General features: G+C 41.1%; 1 protein-coding gene across 1 annotated transcript; it reads left to right on the top strand.

Annotated features, from left to right (window-relative positions):
* The first annotated feature begins 2,898 nt into the window (after positions 1-2,898).
* LOC137100376 (NLR family CARD domain-containing protein 3-like) lies at positions 2,899-17,556 on the top strand. The gene is made up of 9 exons (XM_067478191.1): positions 2,899-4,848; positions 8,623-8,833; positions 10,244-10,322; positions 10,508-10,736; positions 10,982-12,776; positions 12,879-13,052; positions 13,683-13,856; positions 13,998-14,035; positions 15,537-17,556. Exons 2-9 carry the CDS (start codon positions 8,745-8,747, stop codon positions 16,061-16,063), a joined length of 3,105 nt encoding a protein of 1,034 aa, XP_067334292.1. The 5' UTR covers positions 2,899-4,848; positions 8,623-8,744; the 3' UTR covers positions 16,064-17,556.
* The last annotated feature ends 1,880 nt before the right edge of the window (positions 17,557-19,436 follow it).

The raw sequence follows: 19,436 nt of genomic DNA, 5'->3' as shown, positions 1-19,436 counted from the left end.
ACTAGCTTCAACATTTAGAGTCAAACTTTCTTGAACTTGATCTCAGCATGAAGGAGCAGCTGCCTCTTCTCTGCTCTTTAGAAAGTGAAGAACAGATGAAGGAAAAAGCTGAATATGATCATTAGTCCCAGGGATGGATTCAGAGAGCAGCTTTCCAACCACTTTTTCCTGCTGCTGTCTTTTCCTCAGAGACAAAGCTGAAAGTGATGTGAGGAAACCTGTTGACAAAGTGAAAAGTCTAACAGACAGTTACTGGGCTCAGAGAGAGAAACACTACTGAACATGTGCAGTGGCTTTAAAAAGCAGGAATCAGAGCAGGAAGACACTAAATGCTGCTGGAGTCTGAGCAGAGTCACTGATCAAAAACTACAAATCTGCCAGAAACTCATGGATTTAAACTCTCAGTCAGTTTTAATGTTTTTGTAATGAGGTGTTTGAACTGAGTTCAACACTAACATTGTCCACAGCAGAGCTGCATGACACAAAATGGTCCTATGCTGCATATTGTGATCAACAAGGAAAATGGAGAAAGAAATATGTTTCTGATGATAATAATAATCAATATTTTCAGAACTGGATCTGTGAGAAATGGATTTAATTTTCTTTTTATCAAGGGGGATGTAAACCTTTGACCTAACAATGTTCATTATCTTACTAAACCTTTTTTTGATCATTTGTTGTTATTTCTGACGGTGAAAGAAGCTTTGTACTGTCTGAACATGCAGGATTATCTGTTGTTGTACAGCAAACTGATGAAGCAACACTCAAAGTCCAAGAAACGTCTTTAAAACATAACACCTGGAATGTGATCTCACCTGGAGATGCAAGGTGAAGTATCGACAGCAGAAAAAGCAGCCTGACTAGTTTTAAACATGGAAAAAAGAAAGAAAAAGCAGCAAAGCATCAGCTGGAGCTCATCGACATTTAAATGTAAATGTCTGTGCTGCAGAAAATTCTGACCAATAGAAATTCTGAAAAGCCAAACACGTCACTGTTACTACGTTGATTTTAAGACCTGAGGTTTTAACTTTTAACAATTGTTACATTTTCATTTAGTCCCAGGGTCTGTTTCATTAGTTAGTGTGAACAGTAACAGTCTAAACATTAGGCCTCAGCCAGTACAACAACTGTATCTGACCTCTGTCATTCAGCCTGTTAATAGTGAGTTTCATCAACACTGAGCCCAAAAACTGCCCAGATATCAGAGTTACCATCACGATTCAGCCACTAGAGGGCGTCCAAACCAAGAGACTGCTTCAGGAATCTGTGTCTGAAATCTGCTTATATCAGTGACATATTAGAGTGAGAGAAGTGAGCTGGTGATTGGAAGGTCCCTGGTTGAGTCACCAGCCCCAGCAGGATGAGTGGGGTAAGAGAAAAAGACCCCTCATCCTCCCCCATCACCAACACTGTGGTGTCCTCGAGCAAGACGCTTAATCCCAACTGCTTCAGTCCAGAACAGATCATCCATGTTTCAGAAACCCAGTAAAGCCCAGTAATATGTTTCTATCTCCCACCTTCCAACAGAAGAGGGAGAAAACACAAAGATTACAAGAATCATCAATCATTTAAATAAATTAACAAACAGCCCAGTTGATAAAAAAATATAATATATGTCCTGAGAATGTATGTAAAGTCATAGTAATTAAAATAATTGTTTATACTTCAAAGATATAAGAATAATTTCAAGTCCTGTTTCCAACTGTTGCACTGAGAATAAAAGAGAAAGATCAATATTCTGATCGGTTTCATATCAACAGCAGAAAAATCACGTGAACTAATCTTTCTTCTTCTGTCAGAACAAAGCTGAGCTGTGAACTTCTTCATGCTCCTCTCACCTTAAACCCACCTGACACCTCACACACCGAGGTCCAATCAGATCCACTCAGGTGTTAAACATGCTGACACACAGACCAGACACCTGCAGCAGTAAAATTAGACTCAGCCTCTGTCCTCAAGAGTGGACCTGTGGAAACGTCCACCACATGTTGACTGTTTCATTTGCAGAGCTACAGAATCCCCGTCATGTTTTTAGGTGGTCAGGTGGGATTGACGCGAGTGGAGATGAGGTGTCTCCTCCGACAGGGGTGTTTAGAAGCAGGACAGCTGGCTGAAGCACCGGTCACATGTGAAGCACCAGTCTCTCGCCGGTCTGCGTCCTCAGGTGAACCGTCAGGTTGCCCTTCTCCACGAAGGCCCGGCCACAGTACGTGCAGGTGAATGGTTTTTCAAAAAGCAGCAAATCCTCACATCTGAAGAGCTGGAACCAGAGAACATTTAGCATTTCTGACAGAAATCTGACTGAAATGATGAAATGATAAAACAATTACAAACAATTGTTGCTCATTTTCTTTTGAATTTTCTTATGAAAAAACCGAGCAGCTACTTTTAGCCTCCGGATTTTTTAAATACTATTTTAGATGTTGATCATTAAGGCGGCAACAACTACTGGGTCCAAACAGACAGTCAGTACTTTTCAGAGTAGGACTTTAACAGGTAATGCAGTACTTTTACTCTGGTATTGATATTTTTACTTCTCAAAAAACCTGAATACTTCTTCCACACCGCCGAAACCCTCCACCGCTCCGGGAGTGAAGCACAGGAACATGTTGGTTTGACTTTAGTTTATCTGCTTTCACATTAGTTTTACCCCCGAAAACACCAATTAAAAGACAAGATAAACGTCCGAAAGGGGAATAAACTTGAAATGAAACTCATTCAAAGTGACATTTTGTGTTTAACAGACAAACTGACTGATGGAGCAGGAGAAGTAAAAGCTCCGACACACCCGTCGCCGCTAAAGTTTAGTTGCCCCTTTCTTTCCGTACTTACGGTATAGGCTAAAAAAAGGAGCGTAGAAGCTCAGACTGTCAGGATCTAAGTGCACTTACTGTTCCTGGACCTTTATTTTGTGGCCCCTTCTCCCCACTTCCTGTGCCTTGGTTCTTTTCCCCAGCTTTGCTTTCATTTGTCCCTGATGGTTTGCACCTGTTCCCTCCTCTATTTAAGTTCAGTCTTCCCCTCACTCCCCTGCCGTCATTATTACCGTCACCAACCCCACAATTAGACTAAAGCTGAACACTTCTATTCTGGACTCTTGCTTCTTTTTGGACTTTTGTATTCGGGACCCTGTGCAGCTTTCCCCTTTGGTCTGAGGTTTGCCTTTTGTTTGATTTAGTGATTTGATTTAGCCTCTTGTTATTTTCCTCTTGTTTGGCCCTGGTTATTTCAGGTTTTGCTTCTGTGTTTTTCTATTTGAAAGTACTTAATGTTTAATTTGTTCATGTCTGCCTCCCCTGAGTTCCTGTGTTAGTCTCTGAGCTCCCGTTTATTAGTTTTCTTTGTCATATCCATGTGTTCATTCTATTTTAGTGGTTTATGTTTCTCATCCCTGTATTTTATTTGGTGTTTGTTACTTTAGTTTTCCCCGTCTATCCATTCAGATTTAGTATGGTTTTCTTGTCTTCTGTCTTTGGATTCCGGACTCTGGTTTTTGAACTCTGTTCCCTATCCGAGGTTTTGGTTTGCTCGGTTTATGATTCAGTTTAATTATCCCTGCTGTATATCCTCGTGTTTCATGTTTGCTACCTGGCTTGTTTTCTTTCGTGTCCTTCTCTCAGGAGTGAGTTTGTTAACCCTTTAGCCTTTTTCAATAAAACCTGTTTCAGTTCTTCTCTCTTCGCTTGGGTCCAAACCAAAATCCTGACACGGAGAGTGTTGCAATCAGACAAATTGCAATATATTTTACACGTAGTTGATAGACTGTATTAATTAACACTTCATTGGAATATGACAAATATAAATCATAACAGAACCAATAAAACCAGTAAAAATTCTGATATGTTAAATAGGGTATTTTCCAATATATAGTGAAAATGTGTCAAACTTAGAAAGTAACAAATTCTGTACACTTCCTTCTTAGTTGGAAATTATTTTTAGAAGCAAAAGGTTTGCACCTAATTTGTCATCTTATCCCAGATGTTCTTGAAATTCCCAGTAGAAATTGATTGTTCCATGATGTCTTTTTGTCTCTTCTATGTTTCTTGTAGCAAGTCATTTAGTTGTATTTGTAGGCTATTCTGCGGTCGTCTGTCCTGCTTTATAAAAGCCAGCTTTTTCCTATTCATACCTTCTTTAGTCTCTTTAGTTACATTCTTTTAGTTGTTTTAATAAAGTAACGGGAAAATCCCCCAAGTCACCATTTTAACTAACAGGGTTCTCACGTTTGGATTCTTATAAAAAGTTTTTCTTCAGAGGTTACCACAATATTTCAAAGCATTCTCGTTAAGAGTGATGTCTAACTATATTCATTTTGAGCCAATTCTACTGTACAGGTTTTGAAAAAATTAAAGCGAAATTCTCCCCTAACAGCAAAGTAACTCACACTCTTTACCTTTGAACTTTCATAAAAAGCTGTTCTTTAGAGGTTACAAGACACTTTCAATGCATTCTCTTTTAGAGTGATGTGTATCCTCATCATGCCATTTTATTTCTAATGATGTTGGGGGAGAAACTTTCCCTTTATTTTACTCAAACTGTCCAGTAAAATGAGTCCAAAATGAGTGTTATAGTAGACATGAGTGTGAACAAGAATACATTGAAGCTTTGAGGTAACCTATGAAGGTTACCTGATACTTTCTGAGCATCCAAACAATCCCCCAGCCTCAGCTTTTCCTCCTACTCGTACCGTAAGTACAGGGGAAATGCGCAACAAACTATAGCGCCGGCTGGATGGACCGTGTTCCAACAAACGACGGCGACGCAGTTTCAGTAGAGGAGCCAGTAGCAGAAAGTTGTCAGGAACTCTGCGGACTCTAACCAGCGGCTTATTGGTGTCTGCAGAAGCAGGTAAACTGTACATTTGTCCCCCAGATTTGATTGAAGTGGCAGCAAAGGGAAGAACGAAGCGACATGTACCACTACTCTTCTATATTTAGCACTAGAGTCTAATGTGAACGAAGGTCGACATTATCTGCTTAACTATGTGAGGGTTGTTTAGCTCGCTGTTAATGATTCTTCATATTTCCCATGTGTTATTGCTGCTAATTATTGGTGTGTGTTTTCACGTTTGATGGTCGGAATAGATTTTTTTATTTGAGCTTTTGGTTCACAGATACTTTAGTTCCACTAATGCTGATGTATTATTACACATGTAGCTGCGGAAAGTATTTCAAAGTCATTAAAAGTGGCTCCACTTACAGCTGTTCCTGTTCTTGTTCCACACAAAGTCTCTATAGTAACACTGATCTTCCTTCTCAGGTGGAAATTATTTTTAGAAAATGTATTTGCACTTAATTTGTCATAGTTTGTTGAACATATCTGGACTAAACTTGTACATTGATCTTAAAATACAAGTCTTAATGTTCACTATCTGTGAACAAATTTGTCTCAACATCCTGTTTGCACAAATCTGTAGAAAAACTGACATCCCATCGCCAACAGTCATCATTGGTTTCTTTTAATCTTGAATAAAACCTGTTAAGGTTCCTAAACTCAACATACTTAAACCATATGTAATACAGATCTTTGTCCTTTTTTCATTCATTGCTATGACTTTTCGTCCACATAACTTTCCCTTTTAAAAGTTTGTTGAACAAGGTTTGACTAGATTTGTACATTTATATTATAAACAGCATCTAATTCATTATTTAAAATATTGAATCCACGAAGGAGAAGAAAGAGATATTAATTTATCTCTGCCTCCAGTTTTAATGCTAAAATAGGCAAATGAAAATCAGCTACTTGTCAATTAATAAAATGTTTAGGCCTGTTACTCTGAATAAATAAGAAGAGGATGAAGGTGTGTTTGTAGGCAGAGAGAGAAGAGGAAAGTCAAGAATGTAGGACTGACAGTAGGGACTTTGAATGTTGGGACTATGACGGGGAAGGTAAGAGATTTGATTGACATCATGCAGAGAAGGAAGGTGGACATACTGTGTGTCCAGGAGACCAGGTGGAAAGGCTAGAAGCTTAGGAGCAGGGTTCAAGTTGTTGAGGGGTTCTGGAGGGGAAAAGAGAATTAGACAGGTTGTTGAGTCTGAAGCTGGAAATTGAAGTTGTGATGTTCGATGTTGTTAGGAGAGAGGTGGCAGTAGAGTTTCTGACTAGTTTGTTTATCAAGATCTTGGAGAGTGAGAGGATGCTGAGGACTGGAGGAGAAGTGTTGTCATGACAAAAATGACAATATCTGGTCTTAGACACCTCAAGTGTAATTATTAAAGAAGCTTCAACATCCAGGACGTCTTTTAGGGTTTTATTATCTTGCAAGAGAGAACAACAGAGTCTCCATCCTATGCAGTTCTAAACTTCATACATCACACATTAGTTTTCTAACCTTCTGTTGCTGGGCAGAACATTCTCCACCCTGGAGGAGAAGTGTACTGGTGCCCATTTTTAAGAACAAGGGAGATGTGCAGAGCTGTGGCAACTACAGAGGAATAAAGCTGATGAGCCAAACAATGAAGTTGTGGGAAAGAGTAGTGGAAGCTCGGCTAAGGGCAGAGGTGAACATTTGTGAGCAGCAATATGGTTTCCATTTACCAAATCAGTGATTTTATAAATGGATGTTGGATCGATCCTTAATATCGATACTTTTGATATAGGGGTTGTATTGAAAATATCAATATTTTGACTTTTGGATTGACCATTAAGGGCTTTTTTTAAACCAGGGATTTTATTTATTTTGCATGAAATACAATATTTAAAGTGAGCTTGTATATAACGCTTTCTCTTATGCAGCTCCTTTCACACGTCACGCACATGGGTCACCCCTCCCTGCTCTGCTATGTTTTGTTGCCCTACTATCATATGACTCAGCAGCACCAACAGCAAGCAGCTGCAGAGAGAGTGAGAGTGAGGTGGTCCTGCCTTGGTATCATGGAGCTGGCAGATAAAAAAACAGCACTGTGTGGAAGTATTTTACTGCTGTGAATGAAAACACAACGAATTGAGACGTCTGTAAAAAGGTTATTTGCTACTGTGGTAACAACACCAACTTACACAAACGCATAAAACAACATGACAAGGAGCTCGGAACTACAAAAAGAAAGAGAGGAGGCAAATCAGATCTGTTTTGTTTTTCAGTTCTTAATTTTATTACTATTCTTGTAATTTTCATGCAGTTTCATGTTTGCATATTGAGTTTATTATATTTTTTTCATATTTGAAAATGTCCTGTTTTTTGTTAACCTCACACATGACTACTTACAGGCACAGAGCAAATCACATCACAAATCACGGATGTATTCAGATTTAGCAAAATTATGCAATCACTTCATAAATTGTGATACAGTGATATCCTCTATGCAAGAAAGTAAATGTAATTTATATTGTGTGCTAAAAATAAAGAAGTATTGGTATTTACTTGGTATCGGATCGATACAAACTTTTGCAGTATGGCCCATAACTACAAATCAGCCATCATAAATTCAACAGCAACAACAAGAGCCTGTTTATTAAAGCAACAAAAAAAGTCATGAAATTCAGCTCAGTGACTTCAGCCAAGTCACTGGAGTCATACATAGTCTTCCTGGGTGGGTTCATGTTTGCGATGGCTTTCATCTTATCCCAGATGTTCTTAGAATTCCCAGTAGAAATTGATTGTTCCATGATGTCTTTTTTTCTCTTCTTGCTTCTTGTAGCAAGTCATTTAGTTCTATTTGTAGGCTTTTCTACAGTCGTCTGTCCTGCTTTATAAAAGCCAGCTTTTTCCTATTTATACTTTCTTCTCTTTGGTTACATATGATTTATTATTTGGATAACATGTTATTTGTTCCTTTCGTAATAGTTTCTGCAACAGGGGCGGCTGTAGCTCAGTTGGCAAAAAATGTCATCAACGGACGACAGGGTCAGTGGTTCGATCCCCGGTCCTGGCTATATGTTGAAGTGTCTTGAAGACACTGAACCCCTAACAGCCCATTCCCCACCCCAGCTGTGCAGTGCCTGTCCAAACCTGGTACAAATTGGGGAGGTTTGCGTCAGGAAGGCGTAAAAACTGTGCCAAGTAAACATGCGGACAATGATCCGCTGTGGCGACCCTGAACTGACGAGATAAACTGAAAGGACAAAAAAAACAAAGAAAAAAATAGTTTCTTTATGTGACAATTGTCAATTAAAGTGATGTCACTGTCACATAAACTGGTCTTAAACTCAGGCTCAGCAATTCAGTGTCCAGTCTGCACAGTGTCTCTCTTACCGTATGTTGTCAGCGCCACCTGTCATTCAGATAGATCCCCACTCCACCTCCTCTAACTTTGCCTGAGTCATCTGTCCAGTCCAAACTTCTACCTCACAAATCTGGAATAGACTGATTAGGCAAAATTTCGGTGAAAACAATGACACATGAATCACATTATTTATAGCAGAACTTTTCCCCTTAGAGAAGCATATATGGATAATCAAAATGGAAGGCATCAGTGGTTTATTTCCTCCTCTGAGATGCTGTCTGATTCCCCCTCTTTCCCATCCCCCGGTCTCTCTGACTCCTCTAACCTGACAGGAACAGGAACAGGAAAATAGTCAACAAGCCTTGAGAAATAAAAAAAAAAAGTCTAATTTGCAGTGAAGGATGTTCAATAAAATTTTATATGTTTCATTTCTCTGTGATCTTCTCTGTGTTTCCAGCTGAAGCTCCAAAGTCTCTGTGACTGGATGTGAATTCAGCAGCTGAGCTGCTTCAAGGGAACATTGTCAGTGTTGTTGCTGTAAAGACTGAGCTCAGCTCTCCAGCAGGTGTGGACTCTGCTATGAATCAGTGTGAGGACAGAGAGGAGGGAGTCCCTCCCTCTAAAACCACTCTGTGTGGGGGACATGAGAATCAGACCAAAGACCAGAGGTGAGATGAGGATCTCTAACTGTCCATGTCAAATCAGTCCACCATCATTATTCCCACTCACTGTCACATCTGCCACTCAGCTCCTCAATAACAGCTTAGAAGAACTAATCATGAACTACTAACTGTCTTAGTTAACAAAGAGCCAACCACTGATTAGTCCACTAACCAACTAAGATGAGACAGCATCTTTCATCAGATTCCATGTGGATGAACAGGAGAACGTTCCTCATCCACTGTCTTCTTACTGACTTTCTATCTGCTTCTAACATTTCAGCTGCTGACAGTCTGATCACAATTCATCTGCTTTCAGCTTCAAACTACTTTTCATTTGTCTCTTGTTTGTTTGGATCAGGATGAAGAAGCAGAGACCAGACTCTGCTGAACTCAGCTGGGTCTCTATGAAGAGTGACCAGTCTATAAAGGAGCCACTTAACTTTAAAGTTGCTCCTGGTCAAAGGTAAGAAGTTTAAACTAAAATTTGTATTTATAGTTATTAGTTCAGGGTGTAAATATGCATTACTGATTTTAAACTTCTATCTGACTTCCTTATGTTAAAATAATTTCCTTTGTACTATCCAAACTAGAACCAAAAGAAGCCAGTTCAAAATCAGTGAAGTCGTCCTTTAAAGTTTCTATTTTCTCTCCAGAGTTCAGCAACAGAGCTCAGAGGTTCATAGTGATCAGCCTGATCTTGTCTGACCAGCTGCTCATCTCCCTTTCTATCACCTTCACAGTTGTTGGTGGCAACATGACTTTAGTCACAACCCTGACAGGACAATGTCCATGTGAGCTTAGTGAATAGAAGACTTAGACTTTATCCAGTGTCTTGTTTGTGTCACATAACATCAGCAGTTTATTAAGGTTGATTCAAAATACTGTTATCACAGTTCAGACGTTTACAGCACAAACACTTTGTATTGAGTCAGCAACAAACCAAAAACAGGAAAACTGCAAATGAGATTCAGTCAAAAATCATCTATTTTTTAGCTTTAAAATACTTTGTCACTTGTTTATATCAGGATCATACACAGCTCGGTCTCCATGAAGACTGTCAGGTTTAAGATTCATTCTATTGACTTAGAGATGAACAACCTGCTGATGGAAGGTAAGAATTTCAAACTGAATCCTGACATTCAGAAGTCCATGCAACTGACCTGTAAAGCAAACAGGACATTTTTGGCCTTCAATTACCAATTTCAGTCTTAAAAGAAAAGAAACGTCTTTTATTATGTGCAAGACATACAGTTTTACACCCTGTCCACATTCAGCCACTGTACTGCAACTTTTACTCAATGTTTCCCATTTGTCCTGAAGTGAAGGTGTCCACCAGGTGTCCACATGTACACTTAATTTTTATTCACTTTGTTCATGAGTCATTACATTTCCTTAAAGTTACTATTTTCTCCCCAGAGTTGAGCAGCAGAGCTCAGAGGTTCACAGTGATCAGTTTGCCCAGCAGCATCAACCAGACCTGGACTCCATATTTATGGTCTGTATATGTCCAATCACACTTTGACTATGAACTACATAAAACCCAGACTGAATGTTCAACAACCATTCAGGTCCTAACAGAGTCCATGCTGCTGTGTTCAGACCAGCAGGTCTTCAGACTGACAGATGAATCACATGTTGTCTTCTACCAGTTTAAATGAAATGTTCACTTCTCTGTTCCAGCTGCTGAAGGACAACATTGTCACCTTTGTGAAGAACCAGCTGAAGGAGATCCAGAGGGTCCTGATGCCAGATTACTCAAAATGCTCAGAGAGTCAGAGGAAGGATGAGGAGGTGTTGGACAGTGAGGATGAAGAGCAGAAGAGGAGCAGCGGAGAGTCATTTGTGAAGATCACAGTGAACTTCCTGAGGAGAATGAAGCAGGAGGAGCTGGCTGACTGTCTGCAGAGCAGTAAGAGGATTTGAACAGATTTAACATGATGGAAAGAGGAAATGGAAACAGCAGGAGAGAGGTTTCCATTTCCAAACTCTGCTGTAAATATGCTGCACACATCTGTATCAGATCAGAGGCTGTTTGTCCTCCACTGATGATAAAAGTGATGGAGGAAGAAAAACTCTACAGACACATAAATGTTTAGATTCTCTGATTTTCTGAAGGATCCACTCACTGATTTCATTTCTTCTTTGTTCATTTAGGATTTCATGCTCCTTTGTGTCGACGTAAACTCAAGTCTAACCTGAAGAAGTTCCAGTGTGTGTTTGAGGGGATCGCTAAAGCAGGAAACCCAACCCTTCTGAATCAGATCTACACAGAGCTCTACATCAAAGAGGGAGGGACTGGAGAGGTCAATGATGAACATGAGGTCAGACAGATTGAAGCAGCATCCAGGAAACCAGACAAACCAGAAACAACAATCAGACAAGAAGACATCTTTAAAGCCTCACCTGGAAGAAATGGACCAATCAGAACAGTGATGACAAAGGGAGTGGCTGGCATTGGAAAAACAGTCTTAACGCAGAAGTTCACTCTGGACTGGGCTGAAGACAAAGCCAACCAGGACATACAGTTCACATTTCCCTTGACTTTCAGAGAGCTGAATGTGCTGAAAGAGAAAAGGTTCAGCTTGGTGAAACTTGTTCATCACTTCTTTCCTGAAACCAAAGAAGCAGGAATCAGCAGGTTTGAAGAGTTCCAGGTTGTGTTCATCTTTGACGGTCTGGATGAGTGTCGACTTCCTCTGGACTTCCACAACAATGAGATCCTGACTGATGTTACAGAGTCCACCTCAGTAGATGTGCTGCTGACAAACCTCATCAGAGGGAACCTGCTTCCCTCTGCTCGCCTCTGGATAACCACTCGACCTGCAGCAGCCAATCAGATCCCTCCTGAGTGTGTGGACATGGTGACAGAGGTCAGAGGGTTCACTGACTCACAGAAGGAAGAGTACTTCAGGAAGAGATTCAGAGATGAGGAGCAGGCCAGCAGAATCATCTCTCACATCAAGACATCACGAAGCCTCCACATCATGTGCCACATCCCAGTCTTCTGCTGGATCACGGCTACAGTTCTGGAGGATGTGTTGAAAACCAGAGAGGGAAGAGAGCTGCCAAAGACCCTGACTGAGATGTACATCCACTTCCTGGTGGTTCAATCCAAACTGAAGAACATCAAGTATGATGGAGGAGCTGAGACAGATTCACTCTGGAATAAAAAAAGCAGGAAGATGATTGAGTCTCTGGGAAAACTGGCTTTTGAGCAGCTGCAGAAAGGAAACCTGATCTTCTATGAATCAGACCTGACAGAGTGTGACATCAACATAAGAGCAGCCTCAGTGTACTCAGGAGTGTTCACACAGATCTTTAAAGAGGAGAGAGGACTGTACCAGGACAAGGTGTTCTGCTTCGTCCATCTGAGTGTTCAGGAGTTTCTGGCTGCTCTTCATGTCCATCTGACATTCAGCAACTCTGGAATCAATCTGCTGTCAGAGAAAGAATCAACATCCTGTTGGTTTAAAATGTCAAAACCTGATCTAAATCTTCTCTACCAAAATGCTGTGGACAAGGCTTTACAGAGTCCAAATGGACACCTGGACTTGTTCCTCCGCTTCCTCCTTGGTCTTTCACTGCAGAACAATCAGACTCTCCTACGAGGCCTGCTGACCCAGACAGGAAGCAGATCAAAGACCAATCAGAAAACAGTCCAGTACATCAAGAAGAAGATCAGTGAGAATCTGTCTGCAGAGAAACACATCAACCTGTTCCACTGTCTGAATGAACTGAATGATGGTTCTCTAGTGGAGGAGATCCAACAGTCCCTGAGATCAGGACGTCTCTCCACAGATAAACTGTCTCCTGCTCAGTGGTCAGCTCTGGTCTTCATCTTACTGTCATCAGAAAAAGATCTGGACGTGTTTGACCTGAAGAAATACTCTGCTTCAGAGGAGGCTCTTCTGAGGCTGCTGCCAGTGGTCAAAGCCTCCAACAAAGCTCTGTATGTGCACATAGACTATTTCAGATTAAGTGGATTGTTGTTGGCATGACACAAAACTAATGTTTGTAACTGGTTTCTTTTGTTTTACTGGATTATTTTTAGACTGAGTGACTGTAACCTCTCGGACAGAAGCTGTGAAGCTCTGTCCTCAGTTCTCAGCTCCCAGTCCTCTAGTCTGAGAGAACTGGACCTGAGTAACAATGACCTGCAGGATTCAGGAGTGAAGCTGTTGTGTGCTGGACTGAAGCAACATCACTGCACACTGGAAACTCTCAGGTCAGGATTCAGATTTTTGTAAACAGTCATTTGACAAGCTATCGTGATGAAGAGGTTTGCTGACTCAGCAGATTATCAACTTTGTTCTAACAACAGAAACTTGACTTGTTAATAAAAATTGATTGAGTAAAGTTGCTGAACTATATTCAGTTGGACTCCAACATGTTTGGTCTGAAGAGAATAATCCCCACAACCAATAAAATATCAATAATTGAAGTGTACACAGATGAACTAATGCAGAACGTTTACTTCACACTAACTACAAGGCTCCAATGTCATTGTATTATTGCCAGAAATGAAAATAACAAATGATGAACATTAGTTACTATAACACACATGAGGTTCTGCAGATCATAAGCAGGAAAATATGTTTTCACTTGTGTAGCAAACTCCTCTGACCTCTCCAGTATCCTTGCAAAGGCAAAGAGCAGGTCCACAACCTGACTTGGTTCCACGATCCACCTTAATTCTAGTTTATACAGTTGGCTGTTTAGTTGGTAAAAAGGTGGAGGATGAATTTGAATTATGACATTTTATAGCCTAGATTTAGTTTATGGTTATGTCTCCAGCAAATGAATAAAGTCAATGTTTTGTCCTATTATGGAAGTGTGTGTGTGTGTGTGTGTTTAGTCTGTCAGGTTGTCTGATCACAGAGGAAGGTTGTGCTTCTCTGGCCTCAGCTCTGAGCTCCAACCCCTCCCATCTGAGAGAGCTAGACCTGAGCTACAATCATCCAGGAGACTCAGGAGTGAAGCTGCTGTCTGCTGGACTGGAGGAGCCACACTGGAGACTGGACACTCTCAGGTATGGACAGATGGACAGACAAAAGCAGCTTTCACACTGTTTCTCTGTGTCTCTGACTAACTGAGGAACTCTGCTTCATGTTTAATGGTGGAGATGACTGAAGGTGGATGAAGCTTATTCTGACTTTGTCTCTGTCTCCAGGATGGACCACTGTGGACTGGAGAGAGTAATAAGAAAGTGTGAGTGTGTTTTATGTTTGATTCCTGAGAACACAGCTGCACATGTTCCACTAGATTTGAAGCTTTTCTTGACTAAAGAACAAAGATGAATTTCTCCAGAGTTTCATTCAGGATTTAGCTTCTGTATTTTGTCAGTGTGGCTGGAAAGATGTTAGAATTCAATCAATCAATTTCAAATCCGTGAACACAGTGATCCAACAAAACTAAGAAATACATTTTATTAACAGTGGAGCCAACAGAAACTGAACTTTGTTTCTTCTGGGTCTTTTGACTGTGACTGAAGAGTTTTGTCACCTTCAGCTGCTGCTCGGTAACTAGTACTTCACAGGTTTGACCAATGGAAGTTGTGTTCAAGGACCCCTCACTTTCTTCTGTGTGTTTAATAAATCAGTGTTCAGAAACTGAATTTCCTGTACAAAGCATTCAAATAATGGAAATAGTTTCTTTCTTCAGCTGGCTGGAAGCTCAAAGTTAGTCTTAGATTGATAGGTTGGTTCTTCCTAGTTTGGTTAGAAAACTGTGCTCTTAAGCCTGATTGTCTCCCACTCAGTTAAGGCTCACAGATCACATGTCTTGGAGTCATCTTTTATAGTGACTTGTATCAAACAAAGCTCACTCCCAGGTCTGTCTAGTTTAATGTTCTGCATGATGACATGTCTTACTGTACATTTGGCTTTGGTGCTCTGCCCCTTTATCCAGGCATCGTGAGAAGCAGCATAATCTGGTATCAGGGCCACATCCCCTTATTGGAGGTTCCACCATGATCTTGTCCACTCCTGCCAACTTTGGAGAGCAGAAAAGACTGTTCAGAAATGCTGTCTCTGTGCAGCAGGAAGGTGCAAAGCAGTAAAAGTTGGAGATGAATCCCTGTCATTGGTAAAAACAGGGTCTTTGAAGGAGCTAAGGTGGCTTGTAGCAGAGTATGTGGTGGAGAGAATGAGGACAGAATCCTCATTAGCCACATTCAGACCAAGTTGATTCAGTCAAAGACTGAAGAGGTGAGTTTTTAGCTGCTTGCCGATTGGGTGCAGTTCATTTGGTCTATAAAGGAAGGAGGTTTAACTTCAGGCTCTGTGAGGAGGACACATGAATGTTTGGGTCATTTGTGTGAAAGCACTAGCGATGACCTGTGTGTATATTAAAACTTTTTCAAATATTCAGTATAGACATGTATTGATAAATCAATACTATTGACAACACTAATACAGACACCAGGAAAAAGTTTGCAACAGCTTTAAAACACATTGAAACACCTGTCTTTAAAGATGAAGCTTTACTAAACACCAGGAGGAGAAAAATAGACTTCAAGTGAAAAAACACAAGTGTTCCAGAGTTGACTTGTGTCTAATGTGTGTATGATGTGGATTTCATTGATCCATTTGATAAAATGCAATTCTATCTGCTCCGTGAGATGCTCATGTGGATTGTTGTTCTAACTGGATTGTTGAATTTCACTTGAAATGATAAACTGCAGCTGTTTATGTCTTGTTCTCTCCATCAGATGCTTGTGAACTGGAACTGGACCCAAACACAGTAAACAGAAACCTACAACTGTCTGACAACAACAGGAAGGTGACATGTGTGTGGGAGGATCAGTCATATCCTGATCATCCAGACAGATTTGACTTCTGGTCTCAGCTGCTGTGTAGAAATGTTCTGACTGGTCGCTGTTACTGGGAGGTCGAGTGGAGAAGAACAGTTTTTATATCAGTGAGTTACAGAGGAATCAGAAGGAAAGGAGACAGTAATGACTGTATGTTTGGATGGAACAATCAGTCCTGGAGTCTGATCTGCTCTGATGGTGGTTACTCTGTCTGGCACAATAACATAAACACACCCATCTCCTCGTCCTCAGTCTCTCAGAGAGTAGCAGTGTATGTGGACTGTCCTGCTGGCTCTCTGTCCTTCTACAGTGTCTCCTCTGACAAACTGATCCACCTCCACACCTTTAACACCACATTCACTGAACCTTTGTATCCTGGGTTCTGGATGAGTCCTGGTTCCTCGTTGTCTCTGTGCAGTGTGTAGGTGTGAGAGTGTCTCCTGTGGACAGAAACTGTGCTGACTGAAGATCAGCTGCTGAAATCAAAGTTCCCTCTGTTCACCATCACACACACTCTGCACCATTGATACTTGAACTTAAGAGAAACATTTGGATGGTTCTTTCATTACTGCCAATCATTTAGGTTGCTGTCAGGTTTGTGTTGATGATGTTCACTCTTGCACCAAGTCATCCACACTGTCCACCCTGAGTCTTTGTGTTTTCCTAATTAGGCCTTAGAATATTTGCATCTATCACATTGGATCACATCTGATGTCAGGGACAAGTGGTGGCAGGCAGATGCTCCATTCAAACAATAAGTGAGTACAGTGTTTTGAATAATTTATTTTTAGTAATAGCCACCGAGGTTCCATAAAATGTGTGTGATAGCAACTGTAATATTCTTGTAAAGCCTGTGTGGTAGTGAACAGGCCTGCATTCTGAGAGTGAAGTGGTCTACTGGGATGATATGGTGCTATGAGATCTTCTATATATGATGGAGCCTGAGGATTCAGAGCTTTATATGTAAGAAGCAGGGTTTTAAATTCTATTCTAAATTTAATGGGAAGCCAATGGAGAGAAGCTAGTGAAGGTGAAATATGATCTCTCTTGCTAGTTCCAGTCAGCATTCTTGCTGCAGCATTTTGGATTAATTGCAGGCTCTTTAGGGAGTTACTGGGGCATCCTGAAAGTAGGGAATTACAGTAGTCCAACCTAGAGGTAACAAATGCATGGACCAGTTTTTCGGCATCACTTTGAGACAGGATGCTCCTAATTTTGGCAATGTTCTGTAGGTGGAAGAAGGCTGATCTAGAGATTTGTTTTATATGTGAGGTAAAGGACAAATCCTGGTCAAAAATAACTCCAAGGTTCCTTGCAGTAGTACTGGAGGCCAGACTTATGCCATCTAGAGTAACTACATTGGGTGTGAAAGGTTTAAGAGTAAGGCTCTCAAATAAGTTATAAATATGTTTAGGTCTAGGAATTATTCATAAGCTAGAGTGAAAAATTGCTGCAACTCCTCCACCTCGGCCTGTGCATCTAGGAACATGATAATTAATATGACTTGGGGGAGTTGACTCATTTAAACTGACATATTCTTCCTGCTTCAACCAAGTTTCAGTAAGACAAAATAAATCGAATTGATCATTTATCAAGTAATTTACTAACAGAGATTTAGAAGAGAGAGATCTGATATTTAATAATCCACATTTAATAGTTTTGGGTTCAGTATGAGCAGTAGTCTTAACTTGTATTAGATTTTTATGATTAATTCCTGTTGAGGTCTGTACATCATATAAGCTCTTTACTCATTGTATACGGTAGTGTTACACCCAAAATGTTCTGTACCTTCTCATTACCTGTATTACGGTAAACACCTTTTAGGGATGAGAAGAAGAAAACTGTTGTCACGTTATGACTGACCTGTGTCGGATGGACAGAGCCGACAAAGCTGTTCTTTTGCTAAATAAATGTTTCATCGTGTGACCAAAGAGACCAGAATGATTTTTACTTTATCTCTACACGCAGCATGAACGAAGTGTTCCTCCGCTCAACAACTCACCTTTTATTCATTTTTGGTTTAAAAAGTTTAGGTGGTCGTGGAACAGACATAGTCTCTATGGGGCAAAGATCAGTGTGGTTAAGATCATAACATTGAACAAAATAATAAAATTCTCTGGGTGAAAATTAGAATCCATAAGAGCTGCATTTTGTCTGTTGGTAACGTCAGATTCTATAAATATCTCGGACTGTTTATACCTGTGGATGTTGTCGGGTGTTGGAGGATGCAGGACAGGTGAGCACATCAGAGCCACAGGTGTTTTCAATGGTCAGTCAGTCTCCGGAGACTGAGACGCTGTGGACAATGTTCTCAGTCAACATCCGTGATCCCAGAAAGTTCGGGTGCAGTCCATCTTGTTTGAAGTACTGAGGACGATCCCAGAAAAGATTGAAATTGTCCACGTAAAAGAGTCCGTGTGCGGAGACTTGTGGTTGAAGCCATGTGTGCAGGCTGAGGAGTCTGGAGAACCAGCCAACACCGCGATCCAGCGTGGGAACTGAAAATGAAGAACCGTCTGTCATGGAAACTCTCCAGTGAGTTGAAAAATGACATGAAGTCACGTTTCAATAACTCAGACTGTTGGCGTTTGGTGTCATTTGTGCCAACGTGTGTCACTACTTTTGTTGCTGTAGGATGTCTTTCAATCAGGTTTGGAATTTTCTCCGCTATGTCAGTGACTGTGGCTCCAGGAAAGCAAAACGTTTTAGCTGATTTTAAGCGGACTTCTCTAACGATGGAGTCGCCAATAATTAGCATGGTCGGACCGGGAGGACGGTGCGGTGGAGAGGTGCGCCGAGGAGCAGCATGTGGATTCCTCTCTGGAGGCATGGTGTTGGTGGCGGTGGCACGTCTGGTCTGGCGAGGCCCTGGCAGAGTGCCCCGACCGCGCTGCCCGCGGGACCGCCGCCGGGGAAGTCGGCCTTTCGAGCTCCTCAAGAACAGTGAAACGGTTATCCGTCTGGACCGGGGAAGGTGGTCCAATGGACTTGTTAACAAGATTAGCTGCAGCAGGTGTCGTCCGATGTCTCCTTTTAGCCAGGATCCAGGCCTCCTGTGTCAGCGGCGAGGAGCAGGCCCGTGTCGGGACAGGCCATTGGTCGTCAAGACAGGGGAGACAGCAGGTTGGCAACGTGTTTCCAGCGGAAGCAACAGGGCTAGACCACGGCAGCGTGACATCGGGGTCCTGGGTCACTGAACAAACAGCTGGGTAGATAGAAATGGTTTGTTCCATGTAGCTCGAGATATTAAGAGGTGCGAGGTGCTTCGCCTGTGTGGTAGCAACGTTGGAAAACCCCAAGATAAGTTCATTTTTTTTGCTTCGTTCGTTTTTCAAAGGTTTGATGGTTTCTTGCAACTGCGTGAAAACGTGTACACAGTTTGAACAGACCGCCATCTGGAAACTACGGAAGTGACGTATTGTAGTACCTGGCACAGAAGTAGGTGGTGACCTGTAAGTAACCACAGCATCAGTGCTTCAGACTGATGACTGACATAGATTTTGCTTAGATTTTATTATAATAAAATGCAAATTATTTGGAAATGCAAGTTCAAATCTAGTGATTTATAGGCTTCTGGTTGGTGGGTAGTTAAAAGCAATTGTTATACTTTATTATATAATAAAGTTTTACATCGTTTTACAGTCCCTGGAAAAACTTTGAGTTTATTTGTATTTGCATAATATTTGTATTAAGGTAAGGTATTTGCATAGTATTATACTTTTCACATCTACTTCCTGGGAGCAACACCTGGGAGCAACTTGGGGTTCAGTTTCTTGCCTAAGGACACTTCGACACGTA

This window comes from Channa argus, chromosome 1 (genome assembly GCF_033026475.1).
Source record: "Channa argus isolate prfri chromosome 1, Channa argus male v1.0, whole genome shotgun sequence".
Classification (NCBI taxonomy): Eukaryota; Metazoa; Chordata; class Actinopteri; order Anabantiformes; family Channidae; genus Channa; species Channa argus.
Note: the sequence above shows the minus strand (reverse complement) of the source record. Positions and strands in the feature narration are given on the sequence as shown.